The sequence below is a fragment of the Lissotriton helveticus genome, chromosome 5_1 (assembly GCF_964261635.1).
Source record: "Lissotriton helveticus chromosome 5_1, aLisHel1.1, whole genome shotgun sequence".
NCBI classification, from domain to species: Eukaryota; Metazoa; Chordata; class Amphibia; order Caudata; family Salamandridae; genus Lissotriton; species Lissotriton helveticus.
In genome coordinates this window covers 1,297,054,109-1,297,080,911 of record NC_136065.1, presented here as the reverse complement: position 1 = coordinate 1,297,080,911, position 26,803 = coordinate 1,297,054,109, and the positions used below count along the sequence as shown (strand labels likewise).

The following is a 26,803-nucleotide window of genomic DNA, read 5'->3' as shown; positions in this document are numbered from 1 at the left end:
AAAAAAAGTACCAGTGAGTCGTATTTGTTAGTGGGTCAGTCTACTGTGTTTTTTGTGCACCCTCCTTATACCATCTTTTACCCAGACAAGCTTGTCCTTTAAATACATGCGACCTTCCTTCCGAAGGTAGTGACACACTTTCATGTAGGCCAAAATATCACCTTTCCTATTTTCTTTTCTCCTCTTTACCATTCTAAAGAAGAGAAGAGACTCGAACGCCTGGACCCAAAAATTATTTCATTCTACCTTGACCACGCCAATAAGTTCTGGTCGGTCCCTTGCTCCGTCCATCATTTGTAGCTGTAGCACTTTCGCCCTTAGTGGGATGGGTATGCCCAGACGGAGGTCCCTTGCTTGCTGTGCCACTGGATTCAAGCTAGCCTGGCTGAAATGGGGTGAAACCCAAAACCGATCCCAGGATGCTCATTTGGTCCAGTGAGGATCCGGCTTGGCAGTTCGGGTTGGATTGTTCCCATGAGGAGCAGGGTCAAGACTGATTTGCATATGGTTGGGTCCAAACTGGGGTGGCATAGTGAGCAAGAAAACAATGGATTTAACCCAGATTTCTTGACTGGGGTTGAATGTTTGATTTACTAAGCATTCCGTCCATTTGTTGCTGTAGCACTTTACATCCATCAGACAGCTACTTGGGCATCTTTGCATACATTTATCAAACACATCTGCCTGGACCGTCAGGTCTGTCATGATGGGCCCTTTGCCCGTTCGGTCCTAATACAATTTTAAGTCTTATTAGATTTTGCAGGCCCACCTTGGGTATCTTTTCTAAAGTAAGGAATTTGCAGCTAGAAGTCTGTATCAGATAAACAAGTTACTTACCTTCAGTAATGTCTTATCTGGTAGAGTCTCTGTCTAGCCATAGAATCCTTACAGACTATCCCATTGTCTCTGCAAACTGATTACAGTGTGAGGGTCACCCTCCTAAGGGCCTTAATATTCACGCCAGTTGTTAGTGTTGCTCATGGCTTTGGGCTCCTGGCAACGAAAGTCGTGAAAAGAAAGTGACGTCATCAGGCTGGGGTGGGGCCTACTTAAGCCCAGCACATGCCACATCTGGTGCGGCCAACATTGAGCGGAAGGACTCCACTAAATGACGCACATGGGTAGTGCTTGAAAATATTCAGTCTAGTCAGACCCCTGAGCAATATTCTTAGGTAAATAAAATTGTGGCGAAGTAGTGTCTCTACCAGGTTAGGCGTTACAGAAGGTAAGTAACTTGTTCGATAAACATTTCTACTAGTTTCCCACAGATAAGGAACCCCTTCCAGATTTGGATCTGAATGTTCATTTTGTTCTGGTTTATAAGGTATTTATGTCCTTGGCAGATAGTGAAATTTAATTGGTGAAGTGGAGTACAGCATTTTTGTTTGCATTGAACTCCGATATATTGCCAGTGAGTTCATGAAAATAAGAATTGTGTACATATTCATTAGGTCAAAGAACCCCTCGTCTCGCCTTAGGAAGCCATATTTAGTTTGGATACTATTTGGGAAAGTTGTCTTCCAACTTTTTATACTTGCTGTTCTTTGAAGCTGACAAAACACTCTACAGCTTTGATGTTTTGAATTCTGTAAATTTACATTTGGAAGGCACCCAGTGCTTAATTTGTAAAAACAAATATTGCCGGGGCCCAAAGTTTTGCAAGTCCATTGCTAAGGAGTGCCGTGTGTGCCAAATACCAATGATGGTAGTCTTGTTTGCATCTCATGCATCTTTGGTCTACCACCAGGCACTCACTGCAACTTTCTTACTCTTTCAGGTTTTTGTTCGTCCCTACTTTCTCTTTGTCTCTATTTTTCAGTCTTCTCTTCCTCCTGTCTTTTCTATCTTGCTCTGGGTCAGTCTGATGAGAAAGGCCAGTTCCCAAAATATGAGTGGCGGTGGACCCCACCTCCAGCCTTTGGCTCAAATTAAGCACTAGAATCAAGTCAGCCTTGCTGAGTTGGTATGCAAATTTCCATTAGTGGTCCAAAATAAGAGAAAATGTCTATTTGTGAATTGTGCACTCTGCTTTTCCCTCTGGAAGCTGTGCATTATTCTGATGCTTTCAGTGCCAATATATCTCACTTGGAAAAATAAAGAGTAATATGGAACGGTTTAATCTAAACCGTTGAGAAATACTCAATCCATATTACATTTTAATATATTTATTGACCACTAAGGCATTTCAGGTAGAAATCGGACCTATGAAAATTCATTCTTGGCCCTGCTTCAGTAGGAGCAGGCCATCTCTAAAAATAGCAATCCCAGACCAGTTGCTGCCTTATTAGGCCTTCTAAGTGAGGTGCAGCTTGAGCCTTCTGGCACAGTTAGCTTACCCCTTAGACTTTGGGAGTTCCTCAAAGTTTCGGGAATCTTCATTAGAAAAACAAAGACGTGATGGGGGACTACTTGGGTCTGCAGTCCTTATTTTTTGGCCACTGTCACTCCAGAAAGGGATGAGCTGTAGTCAACAGTAGCTGAGATTCAATTAAGCATTTCGCCCATCACTTTTATTTTTTTCTTCTTAGATACACCGCAAGTAAGAGAAGCGTGACCAGTTGTGGCCTCCCAGCTCACTGCTTCCTTGGACTGAAGCTGCTTCATACCGTAAAAACCCAACAAAGCCTAAACCAGGTTTGGGATTGCCTGTGAGACCTCCTAGAGGGGACTCAAACTTGCATTTAACATGGACTGTTCCTGTTGGAGTAGGTCCAAGTCTGATTTGATTTGGCTAGTCCTTTTCTGGAGTGGCAGAGGACGCATAATTAACACAGACTGGAATGCGGCCTGAGTTATTCAATACGAGTTGCTAGCTTAAGTCAAGAATTCCACCCATAACCTGTTTTGTTTTTAAATACCCTGGCAGCATCGGTATACATCTAAAATACATGGGATTCTGGGCACAGGGCAGGCCAAGTATGTGCTTGGGCATTTCTGTTGCTGCTGTGGCAGGTGCACTTGTCCATTCCCTTAAGTCTTCGAGCTGTGTAAAAGAAATAGGCTTAAAGATCTGGAGTACAGATGTTACTTAACGGAGTAATGTTTCTTAATTCTTAGTCACAGGTAGTGTAGTTTTTCACGAACGATTTATTGTATTGGAAAGACCTATGCCTTCGACTTTGTCATTAACTGTTTGCATTTTTTCTGCCACACCAGCATCCGCACAATGATTTATGCTTTGCCTTGATTCATAATGCTCGACTGTCTTTTTGTTCTTTATGATGTTTATAATCTATAAAATGTGTTTCCTTAACAATAAAAGGGAGTATAATTACTTGACGTGCAATTCTACAGTTCAGTTAATGTCAGGTAACGCATGTATTTCTTTTTTAAATTATTATTCGTTGATATGTGACCTTTAATCAACATTCCACTTTTCTTTGTTAGACTGGTATTTACACGTTATTACAATGGGAACAAACATACATAGAGAGGGTTGAAAAACCTAATTTGTATCACTTAAAAAACAAATCTATCGAACTGTGATGGAAGGTAATGTTTTAGTTAATGATCACCCACTGAACTTGAAAGACGACGTCTTGTGCCCTCAAGTATGAACGTTTGCAAGTGGTAGGCTACGTGTTCACAGAACGATTGGGCAAGTCCTAGCCCTTTACTTCTCAAAAGTGAAGGCTAGTCTAGGCTATTAGTATTTAACATATTAACCATTTAGACAAGGAACAGTTTGTGTGCACACTGCAGGATCACAAACACCCAAAGTCTGTAACTAATTGTGCTAATTTTCTCATGGAAACTGCCATGTAACATGTGCACTCAGATAAACAAAATGAAGTATTCCATCTTTTTTTGTGGCATCACATGCACACTCGGTAAAATCTGAACATAACGTTTGTGGAAATTTCACATTGGTCTGAGTTACTGCCATGCACATTTAGTGCTAGTTGGTAAGTGTTTTTGGATACATTCTGCTGTGACACTGAGCCTGCAGTGTACAGTATAGGCATCATCCTGTATATTCATTCCACGTGAGAATGAAATGCAAGCATGGAAGGGCAGAATTAGACTTGCCACATATTAGAAATTAAAATTACTTTATCTCTTTAAATTGGGGGAAAATGCATCGATAGCTCAACTTCACAATTTTTGCTCAAAGGAATACAATTTTTGCAGCTGCTGGAGAAATCTTTATGGAACATATAGGTCACAGGTATGATTCCCAGTTATAAACAAAAAGGTCTAATCCCTGGGACGGAGGTATGACGTTACAACGCAGGCTATTACAACGCCTGCCTTTACAACGCGGTTTTTACATCGCATACCATTACAACGTATAGCGCTTTTGGGTGTTGGATAGTGAATAGTTTAATTTACTATTCCAACTCCAGTCCCCGTGGACACTAGGGAAGGTTATTGGATAGTAAATGAACCTATTCCCTATCCTAGAGCGCCCCCCAGCGCAATGCGTTGTAATAGTTTGCGTTGTAATGACCGCGTTGTAATGGTAGTGCGTTGTAAAAGTTTCGTTGTAAGTGATGTTTACCCCCTGGGACACTAATTCATCATGACTCTAGTCAACACTTGTTTTGTCGCTGGTCATCTTTCCAATCTACTTCCTAATGAATGTTCCTACTAGCAATTTAAAAAATCACAAGTCTTTCAGGTGAGTATGACAAACCAATATCTTCGATCACAGTTATGTCTTAAAATGATATTCACTAACCCCATATATTTTGAGATGCAATTGGAGTCCTCTTTCAATTTAACTTATTCATTATGACAAGCAGAAATGGGATTGTTACACAACCCCGTACACTAACCTGTGAGGGTGAATCAACCTGAAGGACTCTCCTTACGCAGCCACCAATTATCCCGTATTATCAAAAAATGTATTGGTTGTGGTGGAAAGAACCCTAACCTATTCATGTGTGATCGATCACTTGGAATCAAAGAGCAAGGTACTTAATTCAATAAGTGACGGAAAAGTATTAGGCTTGGGTACTTACTAAAAGGACTTTGAATCCTCTCCCACCTGATTGTGGTGTGCTTCATCGCAGAGCCCTCTGCTTACTCTTATCATCGAGTAGAGGCACAAATGGGTCCAGAATAACAATTGGTGGAGCTTTTATAGACTGTGCCTCAGGACTTTTGGATGAAAGCATCTTCTCTAAGTTTCCCTTCATTCTGGCGGATGCTAGGAGGGGGGACCACAGCAAAAGTGGGGGACCACAAAACTAAAAGTACATTCTGGCTGACTTAATAGTTGTATTCTGGTTGCCAGTCTGCAAGACTTAAATACCAAGAGGCAAGTGTTTTAATTCGCCTTTGTGGTCGACATGTTTCAGCAAATATTGAGTGTGGGCCTTTCTTCTGGACTGGATTTCCAAAATGCACTGCCAAATACAGTTACCTTTGTCTTGCCAGTATCTCAACGACCAGGGTACGTTAGCAAGATGTGTGTGCAAAAGCCAAAAAAATTATTATTTATACTGAAACAGAATCTCTGTGCAATGACAATGGAGATAATCTACTATTATCCGGTACAGCTTGTATTGGAGATAGGGCACATGGTCATTAGAACTTGAAAGAAAATGTTGTTAGTTTACACTGGTATATTCTTCAGACACAATGTGCTACACTGAATCAATCTAATGTGCAATAAAAAAAGGCAGTATTGGGCTAACTTATCACACCTATTTCCCAAAATAAACCAGACCCCCTCTAATGGACAAACTCAAAAGTCTTAATTCTGTGTGTGGAAATGATTCTAAAATTAATAAGGTGAATAATATTGTGTTGGTTGGGAAAGTAGTAGGATGAGTGACAAAGATAAGCCTCCAACTATAGCAGCTAATATGAAATGGAAACCCCTTTTTACATTCAATAGAAACCAGAACCTTAAAGATAAACTGGTATACACAAAACCAAGTAAGATTAGAATGAAAATAAACCGTGTAATTGTGGCAGCTGCCACCAATGGTTGGCCCTCTTCCTTGCGCCAACTGCTGCATTTCCCCTTTTGCAACACATACAGCCCAAGTAATCTTATGTATGGGAACCCAGAAGGCATGAATACTAAAATTCTGAGGGGTTATTTACATGATCTAATGCCCCAGTAAGCTTCCCTATCTGATAGACATCTAGCCACCGATTCCTTAACTTACAATATCCCCAGGCGTCGGACTGGATCCGGAAATCTTTTGCAGTAGCACCTCTGCGTGCCGGGGGACGGCGCCACACGACCCCGCCCTGACGTCAGCGAGGTCATACAAGTCCCTCTCGGCGCGCTGACGTCAGTTTCCTTCTTTTCCGCGTGCAACGCGGTTCCGGAGTGAGCGATTCCTCTTTTGGCAGGCCTCCTTTTCGATGCCTCGCGTCAGGAACAGTGTGCGATGCTTTCGGGCTTTCAAACTTGTAATTCCTCTTCAGATGTACCCGACGGACCCGGGTCTTATTTGTATGTGGTGTCTGGGCGAGCACCAATGCATTCTATCTGCCTTTATTGTTCTGCAGCTTGCATGCTGCACATGTGCATTCACAAATTGCTGCTCTGAAACAAGTATCCCGCTCGCCCTGCAATCACATGGGATCACCGTGCGCCCTGCACTCGCATCCATACACTCCTCATCTAGCTCTCCTACTGTCTCACCCTGCATTCACATAGCCACATCCTTACACTCACACAAGCGCAATGCTCTCACCCCGTAGTCAAAATGAAGACTAAAACCTTCTGCTCAACTCCTATTTCTTCACTATAAGTGTACCAAAAAACGGCACAAATTATTGAACAAATATTAATTATTTTTTTTATTCTTCATTGGTAAACTTTCAATAGTCAATAAAATATATATTTTACATACAATATTTAAATTGCAGTACTCATATAAACCTTTTGAAATCCCTTAAACATTCCCTGCCCCCTTTCTTTCCAGATACTGTACATCGAGCATGATCATAATTTGTGTGCTGTACACCACAAAAAATTCACATGTTTAGGTCTCTTTCGTTAAACCAAAACATGCTAAACTCACGTTTCGGTGGCCAAGTGTCCTTTTCTTTCCACTTACTTCAGGACCAAACAGGCAATATTACACATAGGCTTGTCTATCGGGTGACCGGACTTGAATTCATCTACAGAAAAAACAATTCATGACCAACAAATTCATATGCCATAGATCATATATTGTATCAAAATAATGACCTGCTAATATGAAAATGACTGATACACAAAATATACGTTTACTTCAGAATACAAGTCACCAAATGAACAATTACACTTTTTCTTCATTCAGGATTGTACAAGTTCACCCTGTCATGTAGTAACCTCCTCCATGTGCACATGCATCTTCTCAGTGAGCTTTTTAGGGTAGGCATGTTCATCCCTCTACCTCACATTTTTAAACAAAATGTAATCAATAGAATGTCAATACATGCCTATTTATATACATACTACCCATATGATGCGGATCTGTCTGGAAACCCTTGTTCCAGATTTCTCAAAGTCACCTATATACATGTGGAATACATTTCCATGAGACACCTAAAGGCACCTTAGTAATTACCCTCTATCAAATATAAGGTCCGCATGCACTATACTCCTAGTGCCAACACCAAATGTCCACACGGATACGTACCTCCGAAGGAATAGATTTACATTAGCCTCTCAAATACTGCTAAGTTGCAAGTAGTGCCATCCTTACACCATAGATTATTCTTAACTATGAACATCCACAGTTAAAAATTAGAAAGCAAGACAGTGCTCAAATAATCCGTCTTTTTAATTAGCTGTTCAGTTAGTTATACCTCACTTTAATGTTACTATTCCTATCAGTTTCTCACATACCAACTTGTAGTATCTATCTAGCTCTACACTCATTGTATGACCCTTTCCTCCTATCTGTTAAATGGTCAGACATATTACTATGTTCGTCATCTTTACATAGCAATCTATATCCCAACTCTAAACCAGTTTGTCAAACACAGTAGCGCCTCATTCTTAATTAAAGGCATGGCCCCAATTTATATACGTAGTGGTTAAGCATATGCTGCCGAAAAAGGAGACTTGCGTAGAGTGGTCATTGCAACTAACCTCTCCATACAGGAGACTATCCCTTCCTTACAGCAGATTAATGTTTTCAGTGCTTGACGCTTTTAAATAAATACATGAGGCAACTCAGCTGATTAGTTTTCAGCTATTTTAGGTGGAGATATATTCAAGGAATTCAGTTTGAGATGGAGATTTTAGTGGTCATTTTGGATCAGCAACCCTTCTGACAAATCTATGGGCATTTTTTATCTGATTACCCTTTGTGAGTATGTTTCAAAGTCACCCTGCATTTACAAAACTACCATACTTACCCTCACTCACATAGGCTCACACCAGTCACCCTGCACTCTTACTGACACAATGCATGGGCAGAATTCTAACCCTGTCTCACTAAAGGTGTGTGCCTGAGACTCAACCCTCACCCTGCAATCAAACACTGCTCATCCTGTATTCTCAAAGACACAATCCTTCTCCTGTACATATACATAATAGGCCCATTTGCTCAGATAAGCACACGTTCACCCTGCATTCACAAGGGCACACATGTCATCGTACACTCACACAGGCACCCAGCTAAAATGCTTACCCTGTACCCACATGAGCACACTTCTCACTCCGCATTCACATGGGCATGCTTATCACTCACATAGGAGCAACCCTCACCCTGTACAGATATAACTCACACAGACACTTCTCATCCTGCACTCGCATAATACTGACCTCAGGTGGGCAGACTGCTCGTCCTACATTCACTCTGGCACACCCCTCACCCTACGCTCACACAGGCACATCACTCATCCTGCACTTATACTGGCATCACCATTCTCCCTGCACTCCTATAGACAAATCATTTAGCGAATTCTCATTCTGGCAAACTCTTTACCTTGCGTTCTTATAGGCACAACTCTTGTTCTGCACTTATGCAGTCACACCATACCTGCTGCACTCACAGAGGTACACTGCACTTGTTTGGGCACACGCTGATCCTGCTGTTATACTTGCATACTGCCCCCCCCCTGCATTCACAGGTTCACAATTTAACTTATCACATGGGCACAACTCACTGACTGCACTCACACATCCCATTCTCCCTGTGCTCACACACCATTCCCTAACCGTACTCACACACTGCACTCCCTACAGTCACACCAGCACACCACTTCCCTTACACTAACACAAGCACACCACTAATCCTTCACTTGCACTCAGTGCCCAACCACACTCAACTAAACAAGTGTCACTGTGCATTCATACAGGCACACTGCATACCCCACACTCACCCAGGCACTGCACTCACTCAGCACAGCTCACCCGCACACTGTTTAGCCTGCTGTCACTATCTTTACCACTCCACATGCGCATACATATGGGCTCACCCCTCACTGGTACACCACTCTGCACTTACATGGGCACAACTCTTACTGTGCCCTCATACATAAACCCCACTCACACTGCCCACCCTGCCCTTGCTCGCTGCCCACCCTTGCTCGCTGCCCACCCTGTCCTCACTCGCTAACCACCCTGTCCTTGCTGTCCACCCTGTTTTGATACACCACCAAGCTGACCTCACTCAGCCCACCCTACACTGTGAAGCACAACTGTAACCCTGTATTCATAAGTCTTAACCATGCACTCGCATAAGGCCCCTCACGGGCACACAACTCACCAACACGTTCACTCTGCCTTCGCACACACCTAACCCTGAACCTTGTGCAGCACACTAGTATTAGCTGGGAGTGCCAATCCTAGGTCACGTTACCAATCACTTCCACCCGCAGAATGTCGAGCCATGGGATTGGCTATCAGGAAATCTGTAAATAGCGATATTACTGTCAAATTAATACATTAAAAGATCTTAAGCAGGCAAAGGATGGGGTGGTGTTCAGGGAGGTAACTTTCTTAAACTGCTTGTACAGATGGAGAGAACACTGTCGGCAGTAAGTGAGGAAAACCCTGTAGTAGTGCAGCTAATATTGGTGTGACATGATGTTTTGCCCTTAAATGTTGCTATGTCAACACCTTTTAGTATGGCAGCTTAAAGACTCCATTAGCCTATTTGAGGGCAGTATTCACACTCTTTCGTTGAAGCTCACACCTTCTGCCCAGTTAAATACATTATTAAAGGTAACCATCATGTGCGATGATAAAAAAAAACTCTCTCAGTAGTGCTTCGAACGGTTCTTTTTCTGTTGCTCTCATAAGGTCCCTTGCCAACTTTGCTGTCAAGCCAGATTTACAAAGATTGTATTAAATGTTGCGGGCATACCCATAGAACAGCAACTTTTACTACATTGCAGTTGACATGCCCTCTGCATTTTCTTCATCCTCTTTGCCCCATCTTTCCTGACACCTGCTTTCCTCCATATTTAGATCTGATGTGAGAGCGTAGGTGTCTGCTACAATTCATTAAAATATGCATAGAGTGGGCTTAGCTATGCCCAGAGAACTCACTCCGTGCTATTTGTTGGCTGTTTGATTCATCATTATGCCTCCAATGGAAGGAGTGCATTGAAATGCTTGAGGGAATATTTTAAAAAACTAAAGTAAATATATTCTGAATCGTCACATTAAAATCTATCTCAGAAATGGATAGTATACAGAAAGCGATGCCTTTATGCTTTGTTTTGCACTGTTACACACGTTACACGCTCCTCAAAAATATTTTAGACGAGTGCAAGCTCGACCTATTGGATTAGCCAATCCATATTTATGAAATGTGCTTTCATCCCCATTGCTTAATCTTGCTCAGTGGCCTTTGCCATGGCATCATTAACGCCACGACTGGAAATGCATGTTACTTACTATCAGCAATCAGCTGGATCAACCAGTCAAAAAGCGGTAGTCACCTTGATCAACAAACCTTCAGACTGTACTAATATGCTTTTACTATACTTTCGGTCCTTCCATCCTCGATCTTGGTAGCGTTTCTCCAAGGCTGTCTAACTCCATTGGGGCCTGACAACTTCACTCTCCCATTGTGGACACCTGATAGTTCCCAAAGTAGTACCCAGCTGCTGAGTTTTACTTTTCTTTGGAAGATCTCTTTATGCCCACAAAGTCCCCTCTCAGTCCTTGAATTCTGCTGGTCTTATTCATAGTTGCCAGCAAACACAGGGAGTCACATAGAACATAGTCATGTGAATAAACTACTTTGTTGGAACATCGTTGATATTGTTTTCCACCATGTCTCCAGAAGTCTCATAGTATAAGCTAACGCATCCATGGTCTCCTCTTTTACATTCTTAAAAGCTGGCAGGCAGTTAGAGGATGCTTTCAGACTGCTTCAAGAAGATCCGCTTCATCAGTGATGTAAAGTCCCAGCTTTGGACGTTTCCACAGATGGTTCAGATATATACTTCCACATGGACTAATGAATGTTGGGCTGACACAGTGCGCTTAGAAGTGCGGGTTGTAGTTTTATCTGTATGGTGCAAGAGAGGGACTATACTTGTTGCAGTGTTAGGCTTATATCGTCATAGTTAAGATGTCTTCAGAAACCAACATAGACACGTTCGTCTTTATTTCTCCTTCCTGTTTACCATCCTTTGTTGTGGGAGCCCAAACCTCAATACTTTTTACTGAACCCCAGTATTTTGATTGCTCCTCCCTGCACGGCATCAGACTCAACAATCTAGCACAGTATATCAAAATAGTGACTATGACCACTCAAGAACTGAGTTCTAAATAATGAAAAAGTTAGTTTTATTACAAAAATGTTAGAGAGGCCGATAGACGTGACGCGCTGGGCGCACAGACTAGAATAAAGCTTTTAAGAATTAATATCACTTTGACTCCTGCCCAGACGCCAACGCGCAGCCTTCTAAGGAGGCGTGTTGATCTCACACAGCGATTTGATGAGATTTATAAACCCTAATGCAACCATGAAGATTTCTCCTGGTTACCCACCGCACTAAGCGCGTCTGATATCCCCCCGCTCCCCGTCCTGATGAAGACCCGTAGCAAAGGATCTTACTAACCCCCTTTTGCGCCAGGGTCGAAACGTCATGAACCCCCACAATAGGCCCACACCCAACAGGGATCCCCCATACTAAAATCATGGATGTGGCTTATACTGTGACATAGAACGAGTATTACTGCTGTGTAAAATATATTGTATTTAATGTGTAGGGGTAGGCATGATTTTTAGAAAGGGAGACCATTTTCTGTTAAACATATCGCAGGGTCCCTTCTACTCGAATTCATTTGAATTATCTCCCTGTGAAATCCTTTCCTCTCCTTCTATTCTCTTTACTTGAGCACAATTTTTTCACACTTTTTCTTTTCTTGATGATAACAGTCAAGTACATGTACAATTGTATATCATACGTTTGAAACTTTTGATTTAAATGAGATTTATCTATTATGACTAAAATAAATGGAATATAAACTGTCATTTTGAAGTGGTCTATTGACTTACTTTCTTAGGTGTGCCTTTTCTGAATGTCGTTTATATGCATCTACTTCTACTAAGTGATATATTTAAATAAGATTTGTCTAGGACCACTGTTTTAAATAATAATGCAGTACATGCCACGAAGTGTTAGATACAGAACGTTTACAAAGTCAGGCATCATTAAAAGAATCTCCAAATGTCGTTCCTTAAAGAACTCCAGCAGTATTTCTAGTAGGGAAAGGAAACCTCTCAATAATTGGACTGTCTTTTGAAATAATAGGTCTCCCACCTCAATATAAAACCAAATGTTTGTATACCCATTTTACCCATAAACAGTGAGCAGAACTGCAGTTTCAGCATAGCGTGACTAGCGAGAGCACAAGTGGACACATCGGAAACAAGATTGTCCTTTAAAGGTGTATAGAACTAACCCATTTCTAAGAAGAATGAAAATTATTCCTTTGTCACGTTGTACTGAGCTTGCGAAAACTGTGGGGAGACCCGCATGGAGGACATTTATTAGGAGGGGGAATGAGCAGGATGAATAAAACACTAGAAACTGCATACATTTTTTTTATTAAATGGTCTCTTCACAAAAATGTGGCATAGCTAAACTACATTATTCACACTTCTAAACATTAATATTTGTTTCAAGTGCAACATCATTAATGACTATATTCATCATAACAGTCATTAATCACTGAAAGAGAGCATGTTTCCAGTAACCTAGAAACATGCTCTCTTTCAGTGCCCACCCCCAACTCCCTACCCAACACCACGTTGGACATGATCATGTCCACCCTCCTCCAAGTTAGAGAAGAACTCCACACCCTCAAAGAGTTACTCCTCACACACCCCAAACACACCCCTCCCTCCACCACCTCTCAACCTTACAACATATCCCCCTCACATCCTACTCACCCCCTACACTGGACCTCTATCCCCTCTCGCAATACCTCCAACCGCCCCCGACGCACTATCAAGACTCTTTCGGACATCGACTTACACACCCTACTCCGCACATATGTCCCAGATCGCCAAAACCTCTTAGCCACCACTCACTTGTCCATTCCTACGATTCTCACCAACCCTCTCAGACACCCCACGCATAACAACAGAGGCTCTGTCCCCAACAACCTCACAAAAGTCCCCCTCACCCTTGATCCCTCTTCCTCCCTCCTCACCCCAAGACTCAAATGCACACTTCTGAACTGTAGATCGGCCCAAAGACACTCCTTGGAGGTCACTGATCTCATCATTTCTCTGAACCTTGACCTAGCCATCCTAACTGAAACATGGTTAACTGAATCCTCTACTCCTATCATGGATATCCTAGTCCCCCCCCAACTACTGCATCATTAGACTTGACAGGTCCAGCAAGACAGGCGGTGGAATCGCTTGCATTTACAAGAGCAACCTATCAATTAATAAAGTCACCGCCCCCTCTCTTACCTCCTGTGAATACACCTGCCTTGATGTCATCAGTGAAAACAAACCTGTATGTTCACTACACATCATCTACCACCCACCTGGGGACAACCTCACCTTCTCCCAACAACTAATGGACACAATCTCAATCAACTCAGGACGACAAAATACACAAATATACCTTGGAGATTACAATCTTCACTGGAATGATGGCAGTGACGCAGTGGTTAATAGCCTCAAACATTTCCTTAACCCTTCTGACCTCACCCAAATCTGCAACAGTCCGACCCATGACAAAGGCTCCATCCTCGACCTTATCTCCAAAGAAGGCACTACTCAACTTGATTCTATCCAACCCTGTGACTGGTCAGATCACCATATTGTCACATTCTTCATCAATGAAAAAGTTAAACGTAACCCGGTCCAACCCTCCAAGCCCAAAGTTTGGAAAAGAGACCTGAAGAAACTCAATCCAAACTCTTTACCCCCTAGCAGCTGCAATCTCCTACTCCCCCCTACCGGCGTTACTGACGTTCAGTATTTAACTGACCACTATCTCAACGCTATGACCTCAATAATCAATGAGGCTGCACCGATGCAACTGAAAAGAGTCTCCACCAAGATCTCCAACCCTTGGTACGACGGGAGTCTCAATGAAGACAGACGGGCCATGCGAATGGCAGAGCGCACCTGGAGATCTGTTCCCTCTGCACTGCATCTAAAAATTCTGAAGAAAAAGAGAAATGCATACTTCAGGAAAATAAAACGCTCAAAATCAGATTTCTTCAGACTCCAGCTCGACCAAGCAAAAAACCGTCCAAGAAAATTGTTCGAGCTAATCTGATCACAATCCAAGGAACAACCCCAAGCAGTCGACATTACAAGCAATGCACTTTCCTGTGAAGATTTCTCCGCTTTCTTTATACAAAAAACAGACAACATAAGAAACGATCTACTCATCGACGCAAGCCTTTACTCCAAACCCCACTGCATAACGCCCAATGAGCCAAAAAACAATGCGACATGGTCATCCTTTGGCACTTACTCTGAAGAAGAAATTGACAGACTACTCAGCACCCTGAAACCATCCAATCACCTTACTGACCCTCTTCCCGCTAACGCTGTAAAAGACTTCCCCCCCCCCCCTTTGCTCCTCCCACTTTGGACTAAAATTATCAATAGCTCACTTCAACAAGGAACCATCCCTGACTCCCTAAAAGTTGGACAAGTTACTCCTTTACTAAAGAAACCAACAGCCGACCCCACTGATCTGAACAACTACCGTCCTATTACCAACATTCCCACTCTCGCCAAACTGTTGGAAAAATGCGTGCAACTGCAATTGACTAAACACATAGAACAGTTTGATCTCCTCAACCCTCATCAATCAGGCTTCCGAGCAGGGCACAGTACCGAAACTGCTATGATTCACATAATTGACGACGCCCTCCAAATTTTAGACCAAAATGATACCTGCCTCCTCATCCTTCTTGATCTCTCTTCAGCATTCGACACTGTGAAACATGAGAACTTACTCGAACTCTTAAAGACCAGAATGGGTCTTTCTGGGACTGTTCTTCAGTGGTTCACCTCCTTTCTACACAACATGTCTCAGAAATTTAAGAGCAACAACTTGATGTCCTCTCCAGTACCTGTTTCGTTAGGTGTCCCCCAAGGATCCTGCCTATCCCCAACTTTGTTCAACCTAGTTATGGAACCTCCTACCACCTTGCTACAAGCATCCAATATAAACTTTCACATGTACGCCGATGACACTCAGCTATATCTCAAACTACAATCCCCCAATGACATTATGCATCTGAACTCAACGATCAGAAGCACCCAATCCTGGCTGGCCGATAACCACCTCAAACTCAATGCTATGAAAACTGAGTTCCTTCTGATCTCACCCCCCACGAAAATCTCTACCACACAATCCTGGCTTAAACACCTAACTGCACTCAATGTCCAACCAACCATCGTGGATTCAGCAAAATCCTTAGGCATAACACTTGACGCCAATCTCAACATGCAGCAGCATATCAGTAAGGCAACTAAGGGAGCGAACTTCCAAATAAATACCTTGAGGAAACTTAAACCCTTCCTCCCAGCTAAAGACTTCCAAAATGCAGTACAAGCACTAGTCATCCCTCGCATAGACTACGGCAGCATCGCCCTCTGCGGTCTCCCCCTAACTACAACTGCACCCATAAGAGCTTCATTAAACGCAGCAGCGAGACTCATCACTGGATCTAAAAAACACTCTCATATCTCCCCTGAATTTAAATCCCTGAACTGGCTGCCTCTTGAAGCCAGAATACATTTGAAAATTGCCTGCATGACACACAAGGCTATACATCTGAACTCACCCGGCTACCTCACTCAGAAGCTGACAATTTCCGGCGGCTCCAGAACCACAAGAAGCACCGCATCCTGAGAGGTCGCACCCATATGTAGAGTCGTTAGCATGTGGCCCCAGGCAGGTTGCAACTGGCATGTTGGCCTTTAGTATGGTGCTGTACGAGCACAGCTGTAACCTGGTGCTCATGGCCCGCTCGAACCTGCATTCGGTTTGCGTCAATTTTGTTCGGCAGCACCAACGAGTGAAGTGAGTGAGATGAAGTGCGAGTCTGTGAGACCAATGGACTGCAACAATGTCCCTCACTTCATGATGGACATACAGGGCTTCCTAGTGTTCTGTTGTAGACCTGAGCTGTGGTCTCATTCAAGCACTCTTTAGCCAGATGAGTGATGTAGCTTCAGTTGTGGGGAAATGGCCACATTTTGTGACCTCCGTTGTTTTAGGAAGAGTTACAGGGACGGCATTTGCTGAAAATGATGTTACTCAGTACAGCAAAGCACGTCCAGCTTCATATATCTTCAACAGTCTGCTTTTTCCTAATGCTAGTAGTTTGTTCTATTTATGCTTTAATCTTGCTTTATGAAAATTCACCTGATATAATCTTCTAGGAGGCGCTTTAACATAATCGAAGGAATTTTCCATTTGTTTAAAGAGGCCTAGCAGTTTTTCTTTGGCCATTACATTCGCCAAAGCCATATTAAAAACTACATTTTTCATTTTTACACTTAGCACCTTATTCCACACTTCTGTCTTTTATAGGCCTTTAGCTAGCATCTGTTTCTGTTACCCAGTGTAATGGTGCTCAATTTTCCCACATTATAAAGATGAAAGAGTGTCTCCCTTCAAATATTCAGGCACTTCACCTGTATGTCACAGCTTCATTCTGCGGTGAGTGTTGAACTAACTGAGCCATCCACCAGTTAACTACCAGGGTAAAATTGTACTATTGCTTCTGTCTGCTTCTGAAGGAACCGTTATTAGAACATTTGATCTTGTCACAGCTGGACTTAAATAATACAGGCCGTCCAAAACAGAACTCATAAAAACTCCAGAATGCCACTGCGAAGTGGATGCTGGGCCTGAGCTCGAGAATGTCGGTCTCAGATGATTCGCATTTGATTTCTTACAAAGCTTTGTTGTTATACCACGGAACGATTCATTGTCAAAGAGCAGATGACTACATGACTTCGCTCTTTTCCAGATAAACTCAACCTAGAACTTGGCGACCTGGCTTTCAGTTTCATCTCTGTATCTCCAGATTTATAAAGACAAGAATTGGAGGGCAGGGGCTCTCTTTAATTACTTCTGTGACCTGGAACTCAATGCCACTATAGTTGAGTGTGCAAACAAACTTTTATTAGTTCCAAAAAAAGCTGAAGACCTATTTGTTTAATCTCCAGTTATCAGCTAAATGCTTTTTGGTTTCTTTCTTGACCCAGGACACCCCCCACGCCGCACGGCTCGCCACTGTAGCGCGTCTCTGCCCCGGCGCCACAGGTTCGTCCCTGGCCTCGGTGCCCCCCGCTGCTGCTCGTTTCTTTCTTTCCCCGCTGTTGCCCTCATTTTGTGAATTTCGTGATTGTACTTATCTTTATTTCTGTTAAATAGATTTATGCCTTTACGTTAGTATTGTACCCCTGGTGTGCCCCGCACCCCCCTTCCCGCCGCTGCTCCCTCGCGGCCCTCCCCCTTTTTCTTTCTGTAACCCCATTGGCCGCCCCGCTCCCGCCTCCCAGCTGCTTCTCCCTCCCACTTGGCCTCATATGTAGCCCGCGCGTGTGACCTGACCCAGGACACCCCCCACGCCGCACGGCTCGCCAGCTGTAGCGCGTCTCTGCCCCCGGCGCCACAAGTTCGTCCCTGGCCTCGGTTCCCCCCCGCTGCTGCTAGTTTCTTTCTTTCCCCGCTGTTGCCCTCATTTTGTGAATTTCGTGATTGTACTTATCGTTATTTCTGTTAAATAGATTTTGTGCCTTTACGTTAGTATTGTACCCCTGGTGTGCCCGCTCCCCGCCGCTGCTCCTTCGCGGCCCGCCCCCTTTTTCTTTCTGTAACCCCATTGGCCGCCCTGCCACCCAGCTGCTCCTCCCTCCCACTTCGCCTCATATGGAGCAAACGCGTACGCGCAGCGTTCACGCGCAGCGGGCGTGCCCATTGTGCGCCGAAGGCGTGCCAAAGGCAATCCCGTCTACGCCTGGACCGCGCCCAGCGCCAGGACCCCTGGCCCCCGACTATGCCAGCGCACCCGACGAACTTACGACGCCGCCACCCTCCACGCACTCTACGCCGGCCGAAACCCCGCCTGCTACCGAGCCACCCCGAAACGCACCCACGGACCCTTCACCTGCCTCCGAACCTGCACCGCACCCGCCAAGCCGAGCACCAGCAACAACCACCTCAAGTGCATCCTGCTCAACACCCGCTCCGTCCACGGGCACGCCGTCCAACTCTGGAACCTCCTCGACACAACATCACCAGACATCGCCTTCCTCACGGAAACCTGGATGAACGCCTCCTCAGCCCCCGACATCGCCATAGCCATCCCGGAGGGCTACAAGAGCACCCGGAGGTACCGTGTCAACCAAACCGGAGGAGGCATCGCCATCGTCCACAGAAACACCTTCCGCATCACGACCAACCCCGACGACACCCTCACCGCCGCCGAGCACCTTCACTTCCAGATACACACCGACCCCAAGACCACCCTCCGAGGCACCCTCATCTACAGACCCCCGGGACCATGCACGCAATTCAGCGAAGCCATCGCAGACTTCATCAGTCCACACGCCCTCACCTCCTCAGACTACATCCTCCTAGGAGACCTCAACTTCCACCTGGAGAACAACATGGACTGCAACACCGCCGCCCTGCTGAACAACCTCGCCAACCTCGGACTCAAGCAACTGGTAAACACCCCCACCCACTACGCCGGCCACACGCTTGACCCCGTCTTCTCCTCCAGCAAGCACATCTCCTTCAGCCACTCCACCGGACTACACTGGACAGATCACAGCTGCGTCCACTTCAACTTTAGGAGAACCACGACCCACCATCACCCGCAACAGGTTCCCCGTGGAAGCTGGAGCAAGATCACCGCCGAACAGTTCACCACCGCCCTCAGCCAGAACCCACCCACCAACACAACGGACCCCAACGAAGCAGTTCGCAACCTCACACAGTGGCTCACCAACTGCGCCGACGACCTCGCACCACTGAAGATTCCTCCCAGCAGACCCAGAAGCAGGAAAGCCTCGTGGTTAACCAACGACCTCCAAAACTCCAAGAAAACTTGCCGCACCCTCGAGAAAGCCTGGCGCCACGACCAGACAGCAGAAAACATGACAGCCCTCAAGAACGCCACCCGCAAACACCACCAGATGATCCGCACCACCAAGAGGACAACATTCAAAGAACGACTGGACAACAACACCCACAACAGCAAGGAACTCTTCAGCATCGTTAAAGAGCTCTCCAACCCCAGCGCCTGCAACAACGACATCGCACCCTCGCAAGATCTCTGCGACTCACTCGCCTCGTTCTTTCACCGCAAGATCGCCGACATACACAACCGCTTCGGCGCATAGACCACGCACCCTACCACCGAACTAGCGCCCCCCACCACCACCCTCCGGACCTGGACCCCTGTCAGCACCGAAGACACCACCCGCCTGATGAACACCATCCATTCCGGCTCCCCTACCGACCCCTGCCCACACCACATCTTCAACAAAGCCGACTCCATCATCGCACCCCAACTCCGGAACATCATCAACAGCTCCTTCGCATCCGCCACCTTCCCGGAGAGCTGGAAACATGCCGAGCTGAGCGCCCTCCTGAAGAAACCCACTGCGGACCCCACGGACCTCAAGAACTTCCGCCCCATCTCGCTCCTCGCCTTTCCAGCCAAAGTCATCGAGAAGACCGTCAACAGACAACTCTCCGCCTTCCTCGAGACCAATGGATCCCTCGACCCCTCACAGTCCGGCTTCCGAGCAAACCACAGCACCGAGACCGCCCTCATCGCAGCTACCGACGACATCAGGTCCCTGCTCGACAACGGGGAAACTGCTGCCCTCATCCTCCTAGACCTCTCAGCAGCCTTCGACACCATATGCCACCGCACGCTGATACAGCGCCTCAGCAACACCGGAATCCAAGGAGCGGCACTGGAGTGGATCATCTCGTTCCTCGCCAGAAGAACCCAGAGAGTCCGCCTCCCCCCCGTTCCGATCCGCAGCCACCGAAGTCATCTGCGGCGTCCCGCAAGGATCCTCACTCAGCCCCACCCTCTTCAACGTCTACATGAGCCCTCTCGCAGCCATCGCTCGCCAACACAACCTCAACATCATCTCCTACACCGACGACACCCAGCTGATCCTCTCCCTCACCAACGACCCCGACACCACCAAAGCCAACCTCCAGGAAGGAATGGAAGACGTCGCAGAATGGATAAAGATCAGCCGTCTGAAACTGAACTCAGACCAGACGAAAGTCCTCATCCTCGGACCATCTCCCTCTGCCTGGGATGACTCCTGGTGGCCCCCTGCCCTGGGCATCGCACCCAAACCAACGGACCACGCACGCAACCTGGGCTTCATCCTGGACTCCTCCCTCTCGATGACCAAGCAAGTGAACGCCGTCTCGCCGCCGCCGCTTTAACACCCTGCGCATGCTCCGAAAGATCTTCCGGTGGATCCCCACCCAAACCAGGAAGACGGTCACCCAGGCCCTCGTCACCAGCCATCTGGACTACAGGAACACCCTCTACGCTGGAACCACAGCCAAACTCCAGAAAAGACTTCAGCGCATTCAGAACGCCTCAGCACGACTCATCCTGGACATACCTCGCCGCAGCCACATCTCTGCCCACCTGAAAGACCTGCACTGGCTCCCCGTCAACAAGAGGATCACGTTCAGACTCCTCACCCACGCACACAAGGCTCTCCACGACACGGGCCCGAAGTACCTCAACAGCTGCCTCACATTCTACACACCCACCCGCCAGCTCCGATCCGCCTGTCTCGCCCTCGCCTCCGACCCACGATTTCGGAAATCCACCGTCTGAGGAAGATCCTTCTCCTACCTGGCAGCCAAGACATGGAACTCCCTCCCCACTCACCTACGGCTGACCCTGGACCATCTCTCCTTCAGGAAACATCTCAAGACCTGGCTGTTCGAGCAGTAGCGACCCGCCCCCCCCCCTCAGCGCCTTGAGACCCTTAGTAGCGCGCTATACAAATTTTGCTGATTGATTCTTTTGGCTTTGCCAGGTTTTTCCTTCAGGGGCTTTTGAAAACGCCAAGATGCCTCTTTTTCTGGTCTAAGGTGATGCGCTATATAATTATCAAACATCACATGCTTTCCCAGGATGAGTGAAACATTCTTAAGCTTCTTTGTGTTTAGTAATGATCTAGCCCTCCAGCTTAAATTACTTACACTGACTGGATTTGAAAAGTAAATTATCCATATCTTCACGTACAAACGGCTGACCCTTGTGATCATGAGGTTTTTCTCTAGATAAAACTTTTTATTTTGGTTGACTCCTCAAGTTCATGCTCTTTTAACAAATTGTTTTAATAGTTTTAATACTCTTTTTTGCCAACGATGGTGTCAAATTATTATTTAACACGAGATATTGCTAGGTTGTTTTTGTACAATGGGTGCGTTCCCTGCTGAATTATCATTTGATAAGCAATATTTCAGGAGAGTTCTAAAATGTTCGCTTGTTGGACTGAAATTGCTGCAACGATTGGCAGTTGTTTTCTACTTATTTTATGCATTGACAGATTAATATTTCCCTGGAGTTCTGAGGTCTTAAATAAGTAACAAGACCTTTTCACTGACCGGTTTCTTTGGTGGAGATTGCAGGACCGCAAAGTGGAAGTTCTTCCATCATTTTGAACAAAGTTTGGTCTTCTCAGTGGCATCAGAGGTAAGGCCTGTATTGTCCAGCTAGTGGCACAGAATCGGCAATATTTGTTGTCGATCTTTAGTAAAATGTAATACTCAATCTGGTTAACCTGAAAAATAGCAGAGTGCTTGGGTCTCATATCACTGTTAACCCATCTAGCGTTATGTATATGTCCATATAAAATTGAGTCCTTGTGATCTGAGGAGAAAACCTCTTCTTCAAGAATCTTTTATAGCATGCTAAGCCAAAGAAAAAAACAGCTTACCAAAGCAAAGCTGCCATTTTTCTTATAACTGTTATCCTGTCTTGGTTTGAGCTCTTCTGTTTGAAATAGGCCTTAAGTTTGCCACATCATGCACCTTTTCGTGAAGATTTTGGAATGCGGTGAGCGGGTGAGATGCTCCGGTTTAGCTGCACTACATTTTTATGGTTCTGAAGCCCCACCGCTCGAGGAAAACACATTCCATAGGGATGAAGAATGAGTGTGTCCGCTAAATATTTGTTTCTGGGTAAGCCACTTGCTTAGTCTTCACGTCATCTCCGTTGTAATAGGAGTATGGTATGTGCTATTGAGCGAAATGTAGTATCCGACCCTCAGTGTCCTCCATATAAATGAAAATGTAAATGTTCGTTTGTTCAAAATCGCAAATCTCCGAAAGTACTTCACCGATTGCTAGTAAATTTTGACACAACGTTGAATTCTAATACGCGCGTGTCATATACACACGTGTTTTTAATCGAAAGCCCGAACAGACAAACAAAAATGTCAATGTTTGTTTGTTCAAAATCTTAAATCTCTGAAAGTTGTTCACAGATTGCTTTGAAATTTTGACACAGCGTTTGATTCGATTAAGCGCGTGGTTATATATACACAACAGTGGATTCGAATAAGCGTGTGTCTTTAATCGAAAGGCCGAACAGACCCTATCGATTTGGTTGCTGCGCAACAACTACAAGGGACGCATAGAGCCAATAGTCTACATATATTAGGATGGACAGTTGGTCTCAGGATGGCAGACCGGGAAGTGGGGGGAGGAGTTGGTTCACTTTGCAACATTAAGAAAGGATGCATAGAGACAATAGTCTACATATATTAGGATGGACAGTTGGAGTCCGGATGGCAGACTGGGAAGTGGGTAGAGGGGGGGGGTGGGGGGGGGGGGGGGGGTTGGTTCACTTTGCAACATAAGTGCGTGTTCATAGATACACAACGTTGGATTTGAATACGTGCGTGTTTTTAATCGAAAGGCCGAACAATCCCTATTGATTTGCTTGCTGCGCAACAACTACAAGGGACGCATTGAGACAATAGTCACAAACATATTGTATACCCACAAGCATTGTGAAATTAAACATATTAGAAATGGGCGCTTGCTCTTTTCTTTCTCTTCCATTTAACCAGACTGAGCCACAGCAACGCGTGGCCAGGTACAGCTAGTATTAAATACCAAAACACCCTTATTCGTGCAGTCTAAGAAGGGAAAATCTGATCATTTTAGTAATGGGTATTTTGCTTAACTGTTGTGCTAGGGTAGTAAGTGCTGTGTAAATGATGCAGTACAATGCAATAATATGCATTACTTCTCATGAATATCTTTGTGCTTTCTCTTTTAAGGTCCTATTGGGGAAAAAAGTTGAAGTATTTTTAAGCTTTGTGCTCTGGGGAATTCTAATGTATATTTATCTTATTTATCGGAAATGGGTAATTGTATATTCATGCCAGTCATATGCATAGAAAAGTGGAAATGTTAAGTATGCCATCATTGTGTGTATACACACACGTTTCTGATTGTGGAATCTTTATTTTAATATGCATTTTCTTTCTCTGTATTAAAGATACCAGTTTTGAATATTCAAATGAAAATCCTCCCCGCTCTATGCACTGTAGCAGGAACTGTATTCTCCTGCACTAATTACTTTCGAGTAATCTTCACAGGTGGCGTTGGCAAAAATGGATCAACCATAGCAGTAAGTTATTTCGTTATCATTTCCAAATTGTATTCTATCTGTATTAAGTGCTAACTTCATGCTTCTGTGATTTTAAGCTAGACTTTGACAGTACTAAAACTCAATAGACCTTTCTCAAGTTGGAAATACTTGAGCCAACTTGATGATCAGCTTTTCCGCAGGGTCAGACTGGGACAGAAAATAGACCCGGGCACCAAAATAGAAGTGTATATAAGTGTATGCGTTTTCCAAAGTATGGAAGACCGCATGGATCTGAACTTGCTGCAGGCAATGTTTGTTTTATTATCGGGGATATCAAGAGTAAAAACTGCCCCTGCAGCCCCTAAACCAGGCCTACAAACAGTAAATAAAAACAGGGCTGCACTCTGACCTTCCAGACCAGCCTGTTGGACACTACTGGATTGACCTGTCTGACCCTGCTTGTGTGTGATGTTACAGATTAGTTGAAACTTTTGTTCATTTGGCCTTAGAACTTGTGTTAAATGTCACTGACAAAAAGCCCAGTGATGCTTCAGAATTTTATCTTATTCAGAGGAATCACTGCCAAGCAGTTCAAGCCTTTTAGTCCAAGGTTGGATTTACTTGAATGCTGTTTAATCAGAGTGCTCTTTCAAATGTGGTATGGTAATCTGGGACAATAATGGGTATCCCACTTAATTCAGAATGTTGGTTCTAGTAGTTCTGTAATGTTTATTAGAACATTAGAATGTTGGGAGCTCCATTGAAAACAATGGAGTGCTCCATGCTTCTACGGGCTGGGAAAGGCCCGCAGAGCAACCGTTTTGCAAAGGCTTCTCGGAGCACGAGGCGATTTAAATCCCCTCGAGCTTCGAGAGGCCTTTGTTTTATTTGTTGGAGCATTCTGCCCTCTAGTGGCAGAATGTTCTAATAGCCTTATTGGCTATTGAAGTCCTGAATCCCCTTGTTAAAGTCCCTCACCTTCGGCTCGGGCCTTTAACAGGGGAGCGAACCTTTAATAGCCGGGATATCCCGCTACGGCGGGCTGTAAGGCTATATTATAACAATGCAATGTTGAGCGCTCCATTGAAAACAATGGGGTTCCGGGGTTCTAATGGCTGGTAAAATCCCAGCGCTCTAACATTCCAAAGTTTGTCTTCCACTGCAACAGCTGTGAACAAAGACTTCACGGAGCCTGAGGAAATGTTAAGCTCCTCGGGCTCCGGGAGTCCTTTGTTTTACTAATTAAGAACATACTACCATGATGGTCAGAAATGTTCTAATAGCCTTCTATGGCCCTGTAGCTGGACTATACAGGCTTTTGCCATGGACCTTTCACGCTGAAGCGGGCCTTAATGACTAGTACAGTCTGAAACAGCAATGTTTTAAGGCTATATTATAACTAGGGCTCCCAATTTTCCATTTTTACAGATTTTTTACAAATAAATAGACCAAAAACTATTTCTTTTCGTGTGTGTTTATTTTTAAATAAAGAAAATACGGAAAATATGCCTTCTTGGGGTATTTTTTCTACAGTCAATCATGAGTGACTGGTCAGTAGGTGTTTAGATTGAGAGGTAGGGGAGATTAAAAAAGACTATATATTTCCTAATTAAGTGCAGATCTACAGTTTTTTATGCTATTGTGCAAAGCAGGTGTTCTTAGATAAGTCTATTGCACTGTATACTGCTAAAACCTCCTGGACTTTCAAATGCGAGTATACATTTATCAGTTAAATAAATGTGGACTAATACCCATTGCACTTTCATTTATACAGAGAACACAAAATAATAATGGATACATACAGAAAGAATTTGCAAGGAAAAATGGATAAATACAGACAGAAAAGTTGAAAAAATAACTACCATAAGACAGGGGGCCCTAATAATAACAATGTAATGTTGAGAGCCCCATTGAAGACAATGGAGTAGTTCCAGGCTTATAATGGCTGGTATGAGCCTGGAGCCCAAACAGTCCAATGTTTATCTTTGTGTTTCTCCCCTTATAATTGAGAACATTCTACTCTTCGTGGGTGTAATGTTCTAATTTATGCCTCAGGCTATACCTGTTAATGTCAGTATGAAGATGAGCATAATTTGTGAAGAGCAGGTATTCAGGTATTCTAATGAGTTTGTTGGTAATGGAGAGGACAATAGCTTAGGGCACAATTTAATCAAGACTCGTAACAGCCAAGATGTCATTTTTCTTAAAGTACATGTTTATGTTAAGATATGGAGAGGGCTGCTCTAAAGTAAGGGTTCAGATTAAAGAACAAATGGCCTCCATCACTTACTTTCCTAAAATGGTGAAAACACAGCGGGTAGATTGGGGGTCTCCAACCTTTTTGATAAGAGCTTCTTATGTATAATTAAACTCATACCAAGCTAATAGTATTATTTGTGTGGTAACAGTGACCATGTCAGACAAGGGTACATTAATGGCTACCACATGCAAGATAAACTGGCACAAAGGTATCGTGTTAGTATACATCTAACCAATGCCTTGTGATTTAGGACTTAAATATCAGGTTTAATGTATTTTGTAAATCCAACAATTTGTCTCCAACCATCAGCTTATGAGTTTCTGCAAATACACATTTTAATCTCTAATACACTTTTCAAGTGTGGAATACATATATTAATTCGACAAGGCAATAGCTTCTAATTTAGTAGTTTGGGCTGCACACAGCAGAGATACTTATAGGTAGCTGGAGAGCTAGCTGTGGCTCACAAGCTTATAGTTGGAGGAGCCTGGGGTAGATGAACAGTCATACAGGTA

The 26,803-nt window shown here is 44.4% G+C and overlaps 1 protein-coding gene across 2 annotated transcripts in view; it reads left to right on the top strand.

The window, feature by feature from the left end:
• The window catches only part of CEPT1 (choline/ethanolamine phosphotransferase 1), a 230,728-nt gene that overhangs the window by 110,180 nt on the left and 93,745 nt on the right, over positions 1-26,803 (top strand). For both annotated transcript variants that reach the window (XM_078644128.1, XM_078644129.1), the window contains exon 6: positions 23,936-24,067. In XM_078644128.1, the coding sequence (XP_078500254.1) occupies positions 23,936-24,067 (132 nt within the window). The remainder of the gene's footprint in view (positions 1-23,935; positions 24,068-26,803) is intronic.